This window comes from Peromyscus maniculatus, chromosome 1 (assembly GCF_049852395.1).
Source record: "Peromyscus maniculatus bairdii isolate BWxNUB_F1_BW_parent chromosome 1, HU_Pman_BW_mat_3.1, whole genome shotgun sequence".
In the NCBI taxonomy this organism is placed as follows: Eukaryota; Metazoa; Chordata; class Mammalia; order Rodentia; family Cricetidae; genus Peromyscus; species Peromyscus maniculatus.
The window spans coordinates 201368103-201388054 of NC_134852.1; the positions used below are offsets into that span (position 1 = coordinate 201368103).

Below are 19952 nucleotides of genomic sequence, written 5' to 3' on the forward strand. Positions count from 1 at the left end.
TCTCTCTCTCTCTCTCTCTCTCTCTCTCACACACACACACACACACACACACACACACACACACACACACACACATCCTCTTTCTCTCTCTTTCTCTTATTTATCACACACACACACATACACACACAATCTTGCTTATGTTTTGTCTTTGGAATATGCTGATAATTATAAGAATCTTTTTTCTGTTACAGGCCATTGTCATTTTAAGAATCTCTTCTCCTTTCTGGTACATAGAATATCAGTTAAGTGGAATTTGTACTTAGCCTAGGGTGCATGTAATTGATAAATCAACTCCAGCTACTTGTTTTATGGTGGTGCTCTTTTTTCCTTCAAAATATCAAGGACATGAGACTCTCAATACATTAAGAAATCTGGCAAGGACACTGCATTATCTCACAGGACCTTTGTCAGCCAACTAGCGAAGAGAAGAGAAACCACCAATTTTAAAGTCATCTAAAGATACTATGTGAACCACCCAAAGTCCTACAGTGAATTAGAGGTGTGCACTGATACCAGCTCTCCATGCTGGAGCATCTGTCACACATTGTCTGCCCTATTTCTAAGAGTTCTTAGTGGCTGCCACCACAAAGAGTGTTCCCTTGGTGATGCCAAAATCTGTCTAGTAGAATCACTTGAGCTAAAACAGCTGTCTCTGAAAGGGGTAAATCCTTTGGTCATTATTAGAGTAACTGCTAATAATCAATTAAAGATAATACTATAGAACAAAGAACAAAGACAGCAAAGTGAGGAAAGTCTGAAGGGTAAAGGGTGTGTGTATGTGTGTGTGTGTAGGGATTTGGTGCAAGGTGCAAAGGTAAACAGGGACCTTGGGGAATATGGCATTCCCTACTGTAGCAGGAATCTTAGAGTCTTATTAATAAAATCAAAACTGTGGCCAGTTATTGGGGTGAAATCTGGAAGGTCAGAGAAGCAAAACAAGCCACAGCTAACCTCACCTAGCCAACTTCTCAGCTGATCTTGTTTCCTCAGACTGGAAGCCTCTGTGTCCTCATCCCAATGGCTCTCAGCTGAACTGCTGCTGGAAAGCCTGAAAGCTTAACCAGCCAAATGCTTCTAGTTTTTGCTCCTCACACCTTTTATACCTTTTTGCTTTCTACCACCACTCCCTGAGATTAAAGGCTCGTTTTCTGGGATTAAAGGTGTGTGTCACCATGCCTGGCTGTTTCCAATGTGGCCTTGAACTCACAAAGATCCAGAGGGATTTCTACCTCTGGAGTTCTAGGATTAAAGGTATGAGTGCCACCATTTTCTAGCCTTTGTATCTAGTGGCTGTCCTGTCTCTGACCCCAGATAAGTTTATTAGGGTGCACAATATTTTGGGGAACACAATACCACCATACCCTATTGAGTTCTTTTTCTTCTATTTTGTACCCCCTCATTCCCTGTGGAAGATGCTGGTGATTCTTTCAGGGTTCCTCCAAGGCTGCCATCATTTTTGCCCAACATGGTTCTCCATCTCTCACCTTTTTCCTAGGTAGCAGGTATCAAGGGGATATTCCTGGCAAACAAGAAGGTGGATGACCAGGTGAAGACATACATCACTTACAACAAAGGCAGGGATTGGCGACTACTACAAGCTCCAGATGTGGACCTGAGAGGAAGCCCAGTGCACTGCTTACTGGTCAGTTATCAACTCCCATATGGAGTTCACAGGGCATGTTGCTTCCCTAGGGATACTGCTTTGTGGTCTCCTTCCAGAATTAGATCTTAGGAACTTGATCTTGGTGCTAAGCAAGCATAAAGCGAGCATAAGTCCACAGGCACAGCCCACTACATCAACTGTATGGAACACTTAGTAGATTGCATGGGTTTTCCTTTGGAATAGGCAATGTGTTACAACAGATGGTAAAATAAAGAAGTGGAGAATGACCCTGCACTTCTTAGTAAAAGTCCCAGACAGGACTCAGTACGGCTAACCCATCTGTTAGCTGCTAGTTTGCTCAGTGCTGAATAGATGTCATTGTAAGCAAAGATTGCCTTGGGAACCCAGGAGGGTCAGACTGTCTGCACAGGATGGTCATTTAACCATTTAGCTTTTGAAGGTCCTTGCTATGGAGAATATTGAGGCAGACAGTGTGGAGGACACGATGTGTAAGATGACATCTCTGCCCCAAGGTGCCTCAACTTAAAGTGGCGAGGAAAGTAACCATCAGTTAGTTCCCTGTTAGTAAATGCTTATACCAGAGGCCTGTTCTAAGATCTCAGATATGAGACTGTGTTCATCCTCCGCCATAAGTTGTCTTCTGCCATGTACACAAAGAGATGCATCACCAGGTGACTTCTAGACACTATGTTAAAATCTAGAGACATAGTCGAGTCTAGGTCAGGCAGGGCCACTACTATGTTGTAATTTTCAGTCCAATTCCATACTTTGGTGTGTTTAGTAATTGCTGTGGCTTTGGTTTGGATATGAGGAATGTCACACAAATGGCTGCCTACTCACTGAAACAGCTCACAGAATAATTGGTTGATTTATTCTTTTTGCTGCCAATCCTCGGTGATGGCTTCATCTTACTCTCTCCATCTATTTTTCTCTTTATCTCAGCTTGTCTTTATTGTATTTATTTTTATTTTATAGGCTTATCTCTATATGTCCCCAAACCCTTTTATAATGGTCATAGGAAACTAAATGGAAAATAGTTCAGTGTTCAGTGAATTTCAGATAATGGCCCAAGTTATTTCAAGTAAAATGATAAACAGGATCAAAATACACAAACACACAGAAATAGACTATAGCTTAAGAAACTAGTTGAGGACCTCGACTATGTCATGTAGTTACCTCTCTTCATTCTCCTTGGTGGTCCCTTAGAACTCTAATAAGCAGGATTTGATGGTTACCATCAGCTCTGGAAGGACATTTGTCATCCTTTGTTAAAGAAAGGACTAGGGGGCCTCCTGAATCTAACCACGAACTAGACCTTGAAGGCTAGATTGACTGCAGAAGAGAAGAGAAGGCATTTGATATTGAATGTGAGCAGGAGAGGAAGAAACTGTGAGCATCACTTGGGGCAGCTTCTGATGTGAAGCACTGGGTACATCAGGCAGATGGGTCTGGAGATGAGCATCCAAACAGTTGATGTTCCTAGGTGATGCAAGCCCTTCCCCTTGTGCAGATAAGGGTATGTCCAGAGTTTCTTGAAATGAAGTGATTTTCTTCTTTGTTTTAGCCCTTCTGTTCCTTACACCTTCATCTGCAGCTCTCTGAAAACCCATATTCCTCAGGGAGAATCTCTAGCAAGGACACAGCCCCTGGACTTGTGGTGGCCACAGGTAAGGAACATTCCTTTGGCTTTTTCCTCACTAAGGACTTCTAGGGGAAGGTTTCTGGCTTATGTGTGGGTCATGGAATCATTTGAGCATTAGATGGAAACTCCCCAGAAAATGAGCAAGATTCTTTCATCTTCAAAGCAAGATCAGAAACAAGGTTGCAAAGAGCCTTGGACAATCTTAGTTTCCTAGGTTAATTCATCCTGCCCCAAGTCCCAGAGCAGTCCTCAGAGTCTAGTGAAAGGCCAGCCTTCCTGTCAAAGTCAACTGACTAATCAGATTGTTAACAGGGAATTCTCAGTTTGAGAAAACATGCAGTATGAACTTCCTAGATCTCCAAATATCAGGCAGGGCAGCTTTCTCTTTCCAAAGAAGATACTTTACAAAGGGTTTCACCCCAGAGCTGTTTTTAATCAGGAGGTCTCTGGCGCATGTAAAGGTTTGTTTACACGTGATTAAGCACTTGGCAGAGAGCCTGGGGGAAAGGGCAGAAAAACTTCAGGTTGCATTGTTGCAGCCACTGACCACTGAACATCAATCAGAAGTGACAATAAAGCAACTCTCAGATGAAAATGAAAGTCTCTGGGGGATGTGCCTTGATTAGCATGCATTTCATTTGCATACACCTTTCCAGGAATACATTGTTGGCATAAAGCAAAACCAGCTTCTAATCTTAGAACCTACAGCTCTGGTGTCAGGTAGCTTTTTCCCTCCTTCTCTAATGAAAGCAGATGAATTCACAGTGACTTTCTGAGGATATAGTTTTCCTCCACCAATCCAACACTCCTGTATCTGGATCCCCTGTTCTTCTAGACATGTATTCCACCTCCAAAGCTCCAATCCAGTGAATTTTCAATCACTAGCAGCCATCAAGAACTTTAATCAGCTTGGTGGCTGCTATAGTTTGCTGCTATCACAGGTAGCTTGTCTTCAACATGTGTGGACAGGACCCAGCATGACTAACTAACACTACTGTGCCGAGCACAGGCTCTTTTGCTCTGGTCCTAGATTGGAGAGTAATACCCACACCCACAGTCCACATGAGTTAGTTCTTCAAGCTCAGGGACCATTAGCCTATCTATTTTCTCATCAAAGTCTACAGGAAACCCCAGGCTGGAGCAGAGTCTATAGTGGGAAATAGTGGTCAGTCATAAATGTGGACATCATTTGAATACTTCTGATGCTAGCCAGGCATTGCTCATTGGCAACGTAGGGATGATAAAACTAACAGAGATGAATTGCAGGGATACATGAAGGAATGGATTCCAAATGCTCTGGACATACTGGCTACTCTGCATAAGACACCTATTATCACCTTGTATCTTTGATGTTAAAGCTGTTCTTGCATCAGAAGAATTAAATTTGTTTTTCTCCTTCAGTAAGACCCATAATTATATGCATGCATTATGCATGCAGTGAAATTCAGGAACCCTGTCATCCAGCTCTCTAAGCTGAGCTCTGACACTGACTAGGCTGGTGCATTTGGTTTGGTTTTTTAACTTCTGAGCTTCATGCCTTCATCTGTAAAACAGAAGTTGTTTTTTTTCTTAGGAAGATATTGCAAGAATAGGGAGAGAAGACCACGTTGGTAAGACTGAACAAAATAGAGTAGGTGAGACAGTATTGACCACAAACACTTTTAAAGTAGTCTAATGTTATGTCTTTAATGATTTACCGGGCATTCAGGAATTAATATTTATATTCGAGTGTTTAGTCATGTTATCGTAATTTACTAATTACCTTCCATTGCCCACAAGCTCCTGAGGCTTCTTACCAGCCATGGAGTATCTTGAGAGCTAAGACACAGAATCTTGAGCTAATGTGCTGGCTTCTACTTCCTTGCACCCAGCTTCCTTTATTTTGTTGGCCTGGTTTCTTTGGGAGAAAATTTTCCTTCAGGAGCATAATTAAGAAGTCATACCAGTTTTAGGGAATAATTAGAAAATAATTAGGAAATCACACTGTTATGCAAGGTGTTATGCAAGATATAAGATATCTTCCTTATATATATGCCTTGAGCCCTCTCTCTGTCTGAAGAACTCAGGGCCCTGACTCCCACTCTCTCTATGTTCACTTCCTCTTTCCATATTGTCCTGAAAACTGATCTCAAGGAAGCTGTGGATGAATGCATGCCCTGAAATTCCTTTCACCCTCTTTTTGAGGATGTCTCTGGAGTATTTGGTGGTTTATTTAGTGAGCAGAAGCATTAGGGTTCCCTATATCTTGAGAACTGGCTCCCACTACTAGTGAAGAACTTGCAACCTCAGCTCAGAGCACCTTACAATATGAAGGTTTTCCTTGTCTTGCCTTGATGATATAGCAATGGGATAGATGAGACAATGACAATCCCCTTCAATTTATACAGTCTGAAATAGAGGGCAAGATGGAGGCAGCATCATGACCAAGCTCACTCAACTTCTTACTGCAGGATAGTGGTTAATCCTGTAATCATCAAACACCAGTCCACACCCCCTAACTGTACCACCTCCATGGCTAACCCACCCATGCCCTGCTTCCTATAAATTCTGATTGTCCACACCCCATATTGCTCCAGTTCTCCATTCAGTTGGCTGTGTGTGTGTGTGTGTGTGTGTGTGTGTGTGTGTGTGTGTATGTGTGTGTGTGTGTGTGTGTGTGTGTGTGTGTGTGTGTGTGTGTTTTACCTTCTTTTTCCTACTGAACCCTTGGCATCCCTGCCAGTATAGGTCCTTTTTCTGTAGTTTGGAGAAGCATTTCTAACCCAGAATGCTCCAGGATTCGTTCTCTTTACTTCACGAGTATTGAAAGAACAGAGGATGGTTGCAATATCAGGAAAAAAAGTTGAATAAAGCTCCTACAGTAGAACCTTGTTTGTTTACAAACTAAGCCATTGGTAAGAAAGCTCCCCACTTTCCTGCCTCCTGCCCCTTTCCTGCTTCCTAGATGCCCCTCAGGCAACCACAGCGCTACTACCTTCCAGGATGCTCAGTAACCACTCTGCCTGACCCTACTTCTACCTTGCCAGTGAAGCCTTTAAGGTCTTCCTTCTCTGACGGCATTGCCCGCATTCTTTTGGTTACGGTTGCCTACTGAGATGCTTAAAGACTGAACATGGCCAAACATAAAATAAGACTGGATAATGTCTACTGTGTTTCTCAGTATGGGAACCTAGTTTCTGGTCCCTGTAATTAGCTGTGTGTTTCTCAGGGTGCTATTCAGATGTTGGAAGAGCCTTCCGAAAACAGACTCTGTTAAGTGGACTTCTGACTACCACAAACCTGCTGAATCAGCATGGTGACACTTTGAAAGAGAGGCTGACAATATCAGAACCAACGTCTAAGAAACTTAAGAGCCAGTAGAGCAGATTCTGAGGGACCATGTGAGGGATGGCAAATCTGTAGCTCTCTCTTCTTTCCCCTCCTTCCTGTTTTTCTTAGTAGACATGACTAAAATATGTAATTGGATATCACAGTTTATTTTCTTGACAGCATATATGGCTTCCATATCCTTTTACCACTGTGCTCTGGGTAGCAACCATGGGGCCATGATCTTCTCCACCTTACTTCTTTGTAATTTTTTTTGGCTGTTTCCCCTTAGACCTGTGCATGAAGAGATGAATTTCCAGAGAGATACCTACAGTTACTCTCAAAAGATCCTCTCCTTTCCTTTTACACCTACTTCCCGAGCCCTAAGCACTGGGGTTATTTTTGGAAGCCTGTGTGTCAAAACAAGTTGGCTAGCTGTGTGCTACTTGATGCTGATGGGAGCTTGACAAGCTGTAGCCAGTTTTAATTTCTCATTTTGAAGTATTAAATGTCAGGAGCTCAATTAACATTTTCATTATTGCATTTTTATTGTGCTCTTATTTAGGTTACAGATGTGTAGGAGCTAACATTCCCTCCCTGCTATGTTTAATAAAAAAATCAACCACTATGATAAACTCTTACATGTTTAGGGTACGTTATTCATTTTTAACCTGTCTACAAGGACACATCAACCTAAGAACAACATCCAGGTCTTTATTTACACAGGCAATCATTCCACAATTACATAGAGTATTGTGTGTGGAGCATTGGTATAGAATCTGTGATTAGACTGTCCACTAGTAATGCTAGGGCAATATAAGCAGAGTAAAAGTATCTTACTATATTTTACATCTGTTTGTTTTGTGTATCTGTGTTTGTATGTGTGTGTGCTCAAGCCACAAGTGTGTGTATGGAGGTTAGAGAACAATTCAAGGAAATTGTTTCTCTCCTTCCATCAGTAGGTCTTGGGGATCAAGTTAAGTTCATAAAGCTTGAATGAGTTATTTAATTAACCATTTGGACCATCTCTTCTGTCCAACTATTTTCTTTTTCTTGTATAATTTTATTTCTTTTTCATGTCTTTGAATTTTATTATGCCAATTTTAAACATGTATATGTCATATTTTGGTCACTTTCCCTTCCCATTACCTTCTCTATTCACTATCCCCCTCTTCATGAAACCCTTCTTCCCAATGAGCCCCCTCATATTTTAACATCTTTTTTATTGTTTGAAAATTTCATAAATATATATTTTAATCAAATCTATACTTTCCCCTTTCCATTCCACCCTATCTCCCTACCACTTTCCTCTCCCTACTTCATGTACTCTTTGTTTTTTTTTAACCCACTGCATTTCAGTAGATTCCAGTCAGTCAAGAGATAAGTCAGCAAATTAAGTTGGAAACATCTACAAATACACACACACATCCATGCTAACACACACACGTGTACACACACACACACACACACACACACACACACACACACACATACACACTTGCTTTTCTTAGGCTAAAGTTATACTTGAATAGGAAACCTCTGTTCCCATCCTCTGTGTTTATATATACTCTTCTCCTGGCCATCTTCATTGCATGCAAGTCAGGAGCTATCTGAAACTGTCTGGGTAGGCAGAGTAAGTGAGTTTATCAATATTCAGTCCCTGAGACCTACCAGCTAAAGATGCATTTGTGACACACTGTTCACTTGCTTTTCTCATAATGAGTTTTTTCTTTTTCCCTGGCTGGGTTTTTATTTTTAGGCGACCTCAAGAAAGAATGTACACAAATAAACTGTAAGCATCCTTTGGGGAACCTTTACTCTGACACTCCTCCTCTAACAATGAGCACACTTAAAATGTAAACTGTCTGACAATTTCAAATGATATGCTTATGTTTCAGGCAACATTGGCTCGGAACTCTCCTATACAGATATCGGTGTGTTCATCTCTTCTGATGGGGGCAACACATGGAGACAGGTAAGTGCAATGATTCAGGGAGAAGCGAGACATTTAGAGTAAACTCTGCTGGCATCTCCCCTTCCTGCAGACTCTTAGACTCCTTATGACTTCGTAGTAGAAAACTATTTCACTAGCTCTCTGGTTTACTGGATCTAATAGGCAGTCTAGAGGGGTAATCGTGTGTGAGAAGACACCCGGGCCTGCAAGAGGAAAACCTAAGCTTGCCCTGGATGTCTATGCCATACCTTCAGCAGTATTTTTGTAACAGCCTCTAGATGCTAAATGTTGTTCTGGTTCCTGGGGATGCATTGATGAAGCTGTTTCTGTCATCAGTGTGCCAAGGAATCTTGGCAAGTAGTTCTCCCTCATCAGCTTTCTCGATCTGCTTCTTTATCTACAAAGGGAAAGGATCAGAATGTTGAAACTAGAAAAGTCATGGAAGTCAATGATAATTTGAGAATTATATAGACCCAACCATCAGTAAATATGAGACAGCTTAATACATACGTGTCTACAAGAAAAATCAATTCAGTGTTGCAAACAATAGAACTTGGAGTGGTGATTTCAATGTCCCACATAACTGTTGTGTATTTGATGTATGCTGAGCGTGAGCTGAACTTCTAACTTAGTAAGTTTAATGTAAGCAGTCACATGTGACTACTATCTTAGTCAACACAGACACAGTTTATGTCAACAGGGTATCAGGCAAGAGCCTCAGGATTTGGCATTCCTTCTTTAAAGAAGTTTACAAATTAAATGAAGGAAATAATTTCACATAAAATGAAATACAGTTTAGGGTGATTGTGTTATTTTAGTGGCCTTATTATCATGGAAAGAATAGTGAAGAGTTGGTTCTTCTGGGGAAACTGGGGAAGAGTTAATAATTAGAGGTGATCTAGTACCAAGTCTTAAAAAAAAATAAGATTTCCAGCTGGGGGAGGGAGGGGAAAGGCATGCAATGTCTTGATGCAGGTGAATTCACTATTGGCTGCCTCACTGGTCACGGCCCAATTTCGATGGCCAAATAAAGCCTGGGATCACCACCACCAGTATTGTCATCACCCTCCATGCCATCACCGTCACTATTACCATGACTAAACCTGTTACCAGGTACTTAACACATGCAACAACTATTTTGAGTACTACACAGAGTGCAATGAAGAATACAACAAATCTTGCTCCAAAGGCTGCAATCAAGTGACTAGGGAACAGACATATGAATAGGTGTCATCCTTCAAAGTATAAAATAATCTATTGCAAGGGCCAAAAGAATTCAGGGGCTGGAAAACAAACTCATCCAGTATAGAGAACAATCCTTGTTCAAGAACCTAAAGAAATATGTCAATGGCCAGGTAGCCAATGCTGCATTTCTTCCATGCTCCATTACCATCTTGCTTTTCTTCCCCTTTTCTCTAACGGCCCAAGCTTCTACTTTTCACCCTGATGCCTGTCAGAAGAAGATTTGGCAGTGGATGACCACTTTCTCCTTCTCCCTGACTTCAGAGCCACCCTCTGACTAGAACTATAGACTGTTTCTCCATCATATTTGAAATATATGTGAATTACAACCTTACGTCCTTTGCATGTTAATAGGGGCCATTAGTAGGACATTTTTTTTTTTTTACTGAAAATATAAATGTAAAGAATGAAAAATAAGAGTTTTAAGACTGAGAAGCTTACTTCTTCACTGTGTTCATTTGAGCATATGTGCAGGAGATCCCATTATTCCTACTCATTCCCCCTTTCCATCTACGAACCCCTGCTTACCCTCTTCTAGTCTTTTTCTCTGAGTCACCATCCTGACAGCTGCATCTTGGTCATATGAGACAACACCAGAGTTAAGCACTTGAAGAATTACCAATGTCTGTTTTCCTCTATGAACGTTAAAATTGGGGATCTTTGTTAAATAAATACTATCCCTGCTTCAAGTTAGAATTGTACAAACCGTACACCTTGATATATGTGGAATTAGATCTGAAAACATCTTTGTGGAGACTTTCGTATTTTTCTGGTGCTTAATAAATATCTATGAAAAGATGGAGATATAGGTCATTCAATCAATGGGCCAGTGAATGGATAGTTCAATAAGATTTGGACAAATATATAGCTCAGGTACTGGCTTGTCTTAAAGCCCAGGAAGACTATATTATAATGAATATTTGTAAAAAGTGGTCCATGGCCACCAAATTTGGGTCTTCTTCCAACCTGTAGAGGAATCTAGAAAGTAGTGACTATGTCTAAATGTTCCATTGTTCTAAGGTCTGGAGAAATTCTCTTTGAGTCCTAGACAAATAAACACTAAAAAAGGCATAGAGGTAGAGAAACAAAGATCATAAAAGTAATTCATAAGGAAGCAAAGACAGAGAAATTTCTTTGAAATCATACTCTTTTTTTTTGGGGAAAAGGGTTACCTAGTTGAGCATGTACATATTGCCTCACCTTCATGTAGTATATTGGTTCACATGACTAGTGGGAAAGGTCCTTGGTATGGCATTTGAGTGGGTCAAGGAGTGATATTTGTTCTCTGTGAGTCCAGTTTCCTATCTATTAAATGCAGATAACACATGTCAAACTGTTTGATAGAGTCCCTGGAAAGCCCAGAATCTAAATGAAGCAATGTGTATAAAAGACTTCAAACTATTAAGCACTGCAAATGTAAGGCACTGCTGTGATTGTTGTTGTTGTTGTTCCAGATCTTTGATGAAGAGTACAATGTCTGGTTCCTAGACTGGGGTGGCGCCCTCGTGGCCATGAAACACACACCTCTGCCAGTCAGGCACTTGTGGTAAGGACAGCTCCCTATCTTATTAATGAGCAGATCTTCAGTAGAAAATGTTGGGGCAGGTTATTCTGAGTGGCATTGAATTCTCTTCTCCATTTCCTCATCCACTAAAACCAGCTTACTTAAATATCCTTATATCATCTACTTTATAGGTAGCAATATGTGTTGTCAGATAAGGGCTGAAAAGAATAGAAGGATCAAAAGCTCAGGCAGTCTTGATTTGGAATCCAAATATGAGAGGTGGAAATTGCTCTAAAGGAGTGGTAAGGTTCAGGTTAACAGATCCTGAGCTGAGTTCTAAATAAGTTTCAGTTTATGGTTCTATAACTGTCCCATTGTAGATAACCTTTAGGTGTCATGTATATTCATTAATCCAAAGGTCAAGAGAGTAATCTGGGCTGATAGTCTAAATTTGTACTAGTTAAAGTAGACTTGGAATAGTTAAAGCTGTGGTTGTAGGCTTAATACTGTAAGAGAGTCTGGACAATGAGGACAACCAGGGACTCCATTAGAGTTGATGAAAGAGAAATAGCCAAGAAGGAAGAAACCCTTGAGAATATGTCTTCATGAATGCTGAAGGGAGAGATGATAATAGAATCAAATTCCTTAGTCATATCAGATCTGTTATGGAGCAAAAATGCTAAAGGACTAAGTGTCTTAGGGGGCCATTGTCAGAGGATATTTTAAATACAAGTGGAATTAGAATAGTTTGTAACAGCTATGAGCGAACAAAAGAACAAATGAATGATAAACAAAGAAATAAAATCAACACAGTTTAGATTGTTTACCTCAGCAAAGCAAATATGTAATGGATCTCAAAGCATATGTGCTTATTCATTAATGAGGAAAAAGAGCAGAGTAAGAATATACCTTGAGAGGTTTATATCATGATTTAGGTTTTTGACAAAGGGTAGATGAATTTCTTTTATGCAAATATCTCAAAGAGAAAGAATTTCCAGCTTCATGTTCAGCTAAATAGTTCTTTGTAGGTGAGGCTAGCTAAAGTGCAGATAGTAGCATTCACAATGGTCAAAAAGCTGGATCCTAGCTTTTACCAGGCCCTTAATTACCAGTAAGACCAACACTTTGAACGAGAATTTTAGTGCAAAGCATTTAGTTGTCATCTGAGAGAGAGTTGATACCCTGGTGCTAAGTCCAATCTTCAGCCACCTTGATGAAGACTTTTCTCAGTTTGTCTGTTTCAAACAATATAGAATTGTCAGTTTTAGGTTGAAACATGCTTAAAATGTTAGAACCTCATTAGCCTAAGGTAGAATAGTTTCATCTCCTACCATATTACTTTACAAGGAAATTATATAAATAATTTTTAAGGATAAGAGGAGTTTCTTTCAAGAAAATTGCTGTACTAGCCTAAGGATGAACTTGTGAAAATTCCTGATGTAATTATTTATTATCCATTTCCTACTAAATAATAGTCTGGATTTGTTGAAGGAATGTTACATTTCAGGCACTGTTCTAAATTGTTCTAATGAATTATTCAGCTCAACCTTAAATATATAGTTCTTTTAAAAATTACCAATATAAGCCGGGCGATGGTGGCGCACGCCTTTAATCCCAGCACTTGGGAGGCAGAGCCAGGCGGATCTCTGTGAGTTCAAGGCCAGCCTGGGCTACCAAGTGAGTTCCAGGAAAGGCACAAAGCTACACAGAGAAACCCTGTCTTGAAAAACCAAAAAAAAAAAAAAAAAAAAAAAAACCCAAAAAAATTACCAATATAAATACCATTTTAAAATACAACTATATCAAATACCTTACTCAAAGTGTTAGTGCACAGGTGTTAATTGGAGGTACCAACGGAGCTCCTGTGTGTTAACTGCTAATGTTTTAGGTACTGTGAGGAATGCACAGAGGATTATAACATGGTTCCAGCCCTCTGGGAGATGATAGTCAGTACAAAGATTTTAGATTAACCCAAAGCAATGTCTGTTACAAGATGCTGACTGTGATAGTGGGCAGTGGTCTAACTGCAGAAAGTGGCATGGAGATGATATTTGGAGGAAGGATGCTAGGAGTTACAGGAAGAAGTGGTGTGAGGCAAGCTGGTGAAAGTGAAAACTCTGACCCAAGGCTAAAATTCAGAAATGTCCAGAGTACTCATAAAACTGTATTGGACCCAAGGATGGGGACATGTAAAAGGGTGCAGGATTGAAAAGAACCTGAAAGTCACTTCAAGGTGTTAAGATGGTGCTGATAGGTAATCCCTCTCATTTTAAGGCCCATTTTTCAATCTGTGGAAGCAAGAGTTGCCTTTTCAGAAGTGAGTAGGACTTGTACCAACAAAGAAGAAAGTTAAGTCTTAAACTCATTTATTTTTAACCCAATGAGACACTGTTTCTTGGCTCTATCATTATGTTTTAGGAACCATCTCAATAAGAGTTGGTAAATTCCCCATACACAAACAGATTAGCTAATCCCTTCCCTTCAAGTGGTGGGAGAAGGAAGCAGCAACTGTATCCTATACTTGACCGTCTCACGCCCCTCTTTGTCTTTGACTGTGGAATTAGGTCTGTATGCTTCTTACTGCTTTTGATAGCTTCCTGCAGAGAACTTTCCTCGTTCTGAGGAGAGGAAGAAAGGAAGGATTTGTTGTTTTCTTTATGATGGAGGAAAAGAAAGTAAGCCTATATGGTATGCAAGAAGAGTATGGTACCAAGAAATTAGAGAGGATTTCAACTCTCACAAAACTTGTTTGGTTGTTTTCTCTTAGAAGCATATTCTTTTCTAATGAGAGACAGAAAGGGAATGGATCCCAAGAGGGCAGTGGAGAGAAACCAGGAGGAGTAGAGGGAGGGGAAGCTATAATCAGGATACACTGTATGAGAAAATAATCTTTTTTCAATATAACAAAAACAAAAACAAAAACTTAGCCTTCCTTGCATTTGACCATTCAGATTGAGCTGTAGATGTTTCTATCCGGAGACATACTTACTCTCAAAGGAACAACTTGTCTTAGAGATCTTGGAGAAAAATGGCCTAAGTTAGAAAAGATTATTGAGAATCTACTTAAGGATCTGTAGTCAGGAACAACCATTATTACTTAAAATCTTCAATGAAAATTTGAGATTATCCTGTTGAATGTAGCATTAATTGTAACATTATACACTAAATGGAGAAAACTGAATGTATTCACCACAAGTAAATGGTAGAAGTCTACTGTGGTGGATATGCTAATAACACTGAGTTCGTCATTATCTAGTATATAAATGAATCAACCATCACATATATTGTATAAATACCACATGTCAAATTTTTCTTTTTTTAAAAATAAAATACATGATTTATAGAGCCTGCAAAATAATTATATTCTTACTGAATTTCCTCTTGTAAAATGATACTATTTGTTAACCTTTTCTAACTTAAAAAATTAAATATTATTTTTAAACTAGGCTTCTAAGATAATATTATCTGCATTTAAAGGATGTTGATAGTGATGTTTCCTGAACTTAGACAGGGATGAAGATTTCTATTTACTCCTGTCCATCAATCCACTTCTTGGGAGAAAAGGAATAATTTGCACTTGTGAGTGGATAAATGTCAGCTATTGAATGTGTATGAGAAATTACTATAACAAATACAAATTCATTCAGAAATTGTCCTTTGTGTGTTTTCTTGAAGGCTGTGGGAGTGTTTTGTAAGGACTTGACCATGTCATTATCATCAATGTTTTCTTATAAAATGGTTGACTAATTTTTGCCTCTTTCAAGCTTTTAAAACTCAAATACAGTTCCTTCTTTTCTAGTAGATTCTAATTAAACTACAAACTCTAAGGCTAAAAGACATAGCTTATTTTAAGAGGAAGAAAGATTAAGTAGTCAGTTCATTATCATTTTCTCTTATGGACCTCAGACTGACATTATTGTGCATATAGATGTATGTATGCATATATGCATAAATGAAAAGCATTAGCTTACCCAGCCTTACCCAAAGGTACAAAGGTTCTCAGACTTAAATAATAGCTACATTGCTTTGCAGAGAAAATAGGAGTCATAATTGAAAAGCTGGAGAAGCTTTAGCAAGGCTAACAAGGCATGCTGTTTCCTACAAATTGAAAGGATAGGTAGCTGGATAGGCATGAAGACAAGACAGTGTACAGACTGAGCCATCTATCTGTGACCATGTAACTTTGGAGGAACAGAGACTAGAGTCTAAGTGCTATTTCAGGTAAGCCCTTCCTCCAGTATTGCCACTGTGTCTTAGCAATATTAGAGGGAAATGAGCAATAGAGTCCTACTGAATTTAGTTTTCAAGTGAAAACTCACAATGGACAGGGTGTCTAACTCACAGGTGGGTGAGGGTGTGATGATTTGATGAACCCTGACAGACTGTCCTATTTCCCTTCAATGTTCTTGGAACAAGAAAGGGAAACATCACCTGGCCTTCTGTGTTCTGCTGTTCACCTGTACATGGTTGTGGACACTAGAACTTTGTTTTGTTCAGACAAACATTCCTATGAGAACAATAGTTCTAACCAGTGCACACTTCTGAAAAGGAACATTGCATGTGTTGCTCTGAAGAACCTCTTGGTGTCCAGCACACCACACCTCCTGCATTTACAGTCAAATAACAAGGAAGGAAAGCTAATAATCATGAACTAGTCTGCTTCTAATGCTGTGCTGGTCTTGTAGGAAAACCTTTGGTTATTTTTGGAATATTCTATTCTTCCTCTTATGTCAATACTGTAGTCAGAGATACACAGACTAGGAAAGGATCCAAGAGGTCATATAGTCTAGCATACTATTTTGTAGAGCAGACAATTTTGTGACACCTTAAGGGCTACAACATGCCAGGGTAATAGAACAGTGAAAACTGCTTAGTAAATACTCAAGCTAGAGAGTTCTCATCTTCTAACATGGCTTTAGTTGTTACAGGAAAATGTTCTTAATGCTGAGCAACAATGAATTGACTTAGTATTTTTTTCACATTGAATCCAGGTACATACAATTTTAGAATTGTGTAATTGGAAGGACATCCAGATATTTCTTTTTCCAGCCATTCTAAGTTTCCATAAATATATAAATATGCAACACAAGAAAATATTACCCGTTTGTTCATTTGCCCCACATGTATTCATTGATTGCTTATTATATACATCCAGCACTACTACAGGAGCTGGGATACACTGTTTAACAAAGCAATGTGCATGAGAACTTACATTCTGTATGCAAACATTAGACTATTCTTTTTAGTAGTATTACTGGGATGGAAAATTATGTTCCCTTATTCTTTCAATAGTTTTAAAAACTGATAGGTCTATGTATCTAACTATATTCTTTCTAAATTTATTCATGGACATTATCTTGTTTTTGTAGTGAATAACCAGGGAACTCTTTTTAATACGTGGAAATCTCCTTACTAAAGAATAAGTTAAAATGAAATGGTAATTAATTCAGTCTCCATCTTTTTTTTTTCTTTTACTAACCATGCAGTATAAAATTCATATAATCTGTCTCCAGGCCAGTTTGTCTTTCACCTTAAATCACACTAATTGACAGGTCTTTAAAAAAGGGGAACTATGATTGAAATTGAACATAGTATTTAAGATACTGCAGAAGCATTGTTTCCTTCCTTGTGCATGCAGTCTAGAGGCACTTATTAGACTTTGTGGCTTGCTCAGCTTTTGTAGTATTATCATTGTTGGATAATACTTAACTTGTGATTGACAAGGAATGCAGATCCTTTTGCCTGAACTCATCATTTCACTAGTTAGTCTTACCCTTTCTTCAGCTTTTTTCTCTTCTATTTCACATCCTACCTATTTTTATTATATTATATTATTTCATTTTATGTATATGGGTATTTTGCCTGCATATATGTCTATGTTCCATGTGTGTGCCTGGTGTCTTTGGATGCTGGGAATTGAAATGGTGTCTTATGGAAGAACAGCCAGTGGTCTTAAGTAATGAGATATCTCTCCAGTCTCTATTCCACTTTTAAGTTGACCCTACCTTATAAATCACATCCCTGCTCAGAAAGCCAGATCTGTCTATCCAAAGTTCTTTTTGATGATGACACAACATGGAAACTATAAAGAATCTAAGCATGGACCAAAACTGAAAACAGTAAACCAAATTGCTGTGTCTTCTGAACTCCCCATTTTTCTCTTTTGATTGTTGAAATATCACCAGCAATATCTTCCATAATTTATTTATCTTTATTCGGACTGTATATATCTCATTACCAAGTCCTATTGACTTTACCTCTAAAAATATCTAAAATCTTTTTATTTCTGGGGCTGTTCTCCATGGTAACTCTTAACCAAGTCCATTTCTTATGTGGTCTTGCCATTCATCTACTTGCATCCACTTTGAGTTCTGAAAAACCTATTCACCACACAGATGTAAAATTTGTTTTTTAAAGTTTAGATCATGTCATATCTTTCGTATTTCATCTGGAGACAAAGTCCTCTCTGACTGAATTCTGTCCTGTCTGCAGATTTTACTTCTGCTTTCCATTCTGCTATAACCATTGACCATCTTTCTGTCTGGAGAGCAAGTCCACTTCACATGAAATGTTTCTTCTGCCATATCCCTCCTTTCCATATCTGCATATCTTCTTCTTTATTGTCATTTCAGATCTCCATTTATACTACTTCCTAGGGGTAGTACTTTTAGTCATTAGCAAATCACTTTACATTCTCATGACTCATTTCTACCTCTTGTTTTTATATCAGTTTATTGGTATATTGTTTGTCTCCTCAAATTAACTATAAATTCCACTGATGATAGGGCCTTTCCTTCACTCTCCTCTCTGGAAATACTGCTGTAGAGTTGTGACTGAGGACACAGCTAGCCCAGGCACACAATAAACATGAACTATTTGGTCAGGGGAATTTATTTCATTTTCTATCTGATTTCCTGTGTTGCCATTATTTGGAAGTCATTCAGAATTTTACTTTCTTCTTAACTATTGGCAATCTCACTGGTTTCAATTTCACCTATAGACTTAATATGGGATTCCCATTTTCTTTGGCATGGACATTACTGAGATATTGATATGAGGAAGCAAATGAGAATCCTTTGGGGATGACATTCAATGCAATTATCTCAGAGTATTTACAAAGTCCCAACCATCACTGATTCACAGTCTAGGCCCAACATTCTTGTAGCAAGGATATTAAGATTTTTTTATTGTGTTTTCTGGAGTTTCTTTCAGGACTTTTATTCCTTATAACTGCTTCAGCCTGAAACTGCCAAGTGTTAGAAATCACTCTTCTTGGGAAACACCCACATGGCACAATTGTGGCCTTCCAAGAATCCCCTGGATCATAAAATGAGTGTCATTGGAGTCCTCACATTGCCCCTGGAGACTCTGCACTTGCTTCCATTATGACATCCTTGAACTCCACTTGCATAGGCTGCCTGTCCTTTCTGGGCTTGTCTTTGGGTATGTGCTGATGCCATTCTTTGCTCTGGCCTGTGCAACAGATTCTTCATTCAAGATTATTCCACATAGCAGGGCTTCAGTCTTCTCCAGTTCCTCCCTCTATTTGCACTTAACTTTGTCTTGAAGCTTCTGTCTTGATTCTGAGAGTATGATGTGACCTCATCATCTGCCTCACAGTGTCTTCTTCTCTGTATAAAGTAAAAATAGCTGCCCTATGCCCTGTTGGTGAATGTATGAGAAGAGGGCACCTCTCATCTTGAGATGCAGGTGGCACTCATTGAAGCTGCCTCTGCACATGTTTCTAGCTCATCTTTATCAGTGAGGAAATTCTTGGTGAAGCCTTGAACTCAGCTTGGCATTATTCTGTGAAAACAACAACCAATCTGTTTAAAGTCATATCAACAAACAGGCTTGACAAAGAGAAGTCATAAAACCTTAACCCCTGGGACTACCAGACAGAGATAACTAGTTAGTGGTCATGGGAAATCCTAAAACTACCCTTATTATTGTATGAAATTCTGAAATACAAAAGCAAGGAAGCTGGAATCATGCTATTTTCACAGCAGTTCAGGTCTCCTTGCCTTCTTCTGCACCAGCTTAGCCTTCAACTTAATTTTTTAAAAAAAATGGCTGAATTAACTGAGCCCTTAAAATTCAAGATAGAAGATGATAATTTAGGAATTCATAAAAACTTCTTAACAACATGATCACTTTTCTTTTATGACTGTGGATCAATGTACCATCAACCTAAGCCTTGTTATCAGACTGACTGCCCTAGATGGGTTAAGATATTGTCCCCAGTACTATTTTTTAATAGTATTTTTATTTTATAATTAACTTAATTTTACATATTAGCCACGGATTCCTGTGTTCTCCCTCCTACCACCCCCAGCCCTCCCCCCAACCCACCTCCCATTCCCACCTCCTCCAAGGCAAGTTCTCCCCTGGGGAGTCAGCCCAGCCTGGTAGACTCAGCCAAAGAAGGTCCAGTCCCCTCCTCCTTATACCAAGGCTGAGCAAAGTGTCTCAGCATAGGCCCCAGGCCTCAAAAAGCCAGCCCATGCACCAAGGACAGGTCCTGGCATGTAAAGCAAAAGATAACCAGGATGACTACAACTCACAGCTCTAGGGAGGCTACCTAGTAAAGAGGACCCTAAGAAAGACACAGGAGTTGCCCAATGACAGAAAAATAGATGAGATCTACATGAGCAAACTGGGGGTGGGAGGGGTAATGGAG

General features: G+C 39.3%; 1 protein-coding gene across 1 annotated transcript in view; it reads left to right on the forward strand.

Annotated features, from left to right (window-relative positions):
• Positions 1-19952, forward strand: part of Sorcs3 (sortilin related VPS10 domain containing receptor 3) — a 627324-nt gene that overhangs the window by 523112 nt on the left and 84260 nt on the right. The window contains exons 10-13 of the mRNA XM_006983301.4: positions 1496-1642; positions 3189-3291; positions 8471-8547; positions 11223-11314. Coding sequence (XP_006983363.1) covers positions 1496-1642; positions 3189-3291; positions 8471-8547; positions 11223-11314 — 419 coding nt within the window. The remainder of the gene's footprint in view (positions 1-1495; positions 1643-3188; positions 3292-8470; positions 8548-11222; positions 11315-19952) is intronic.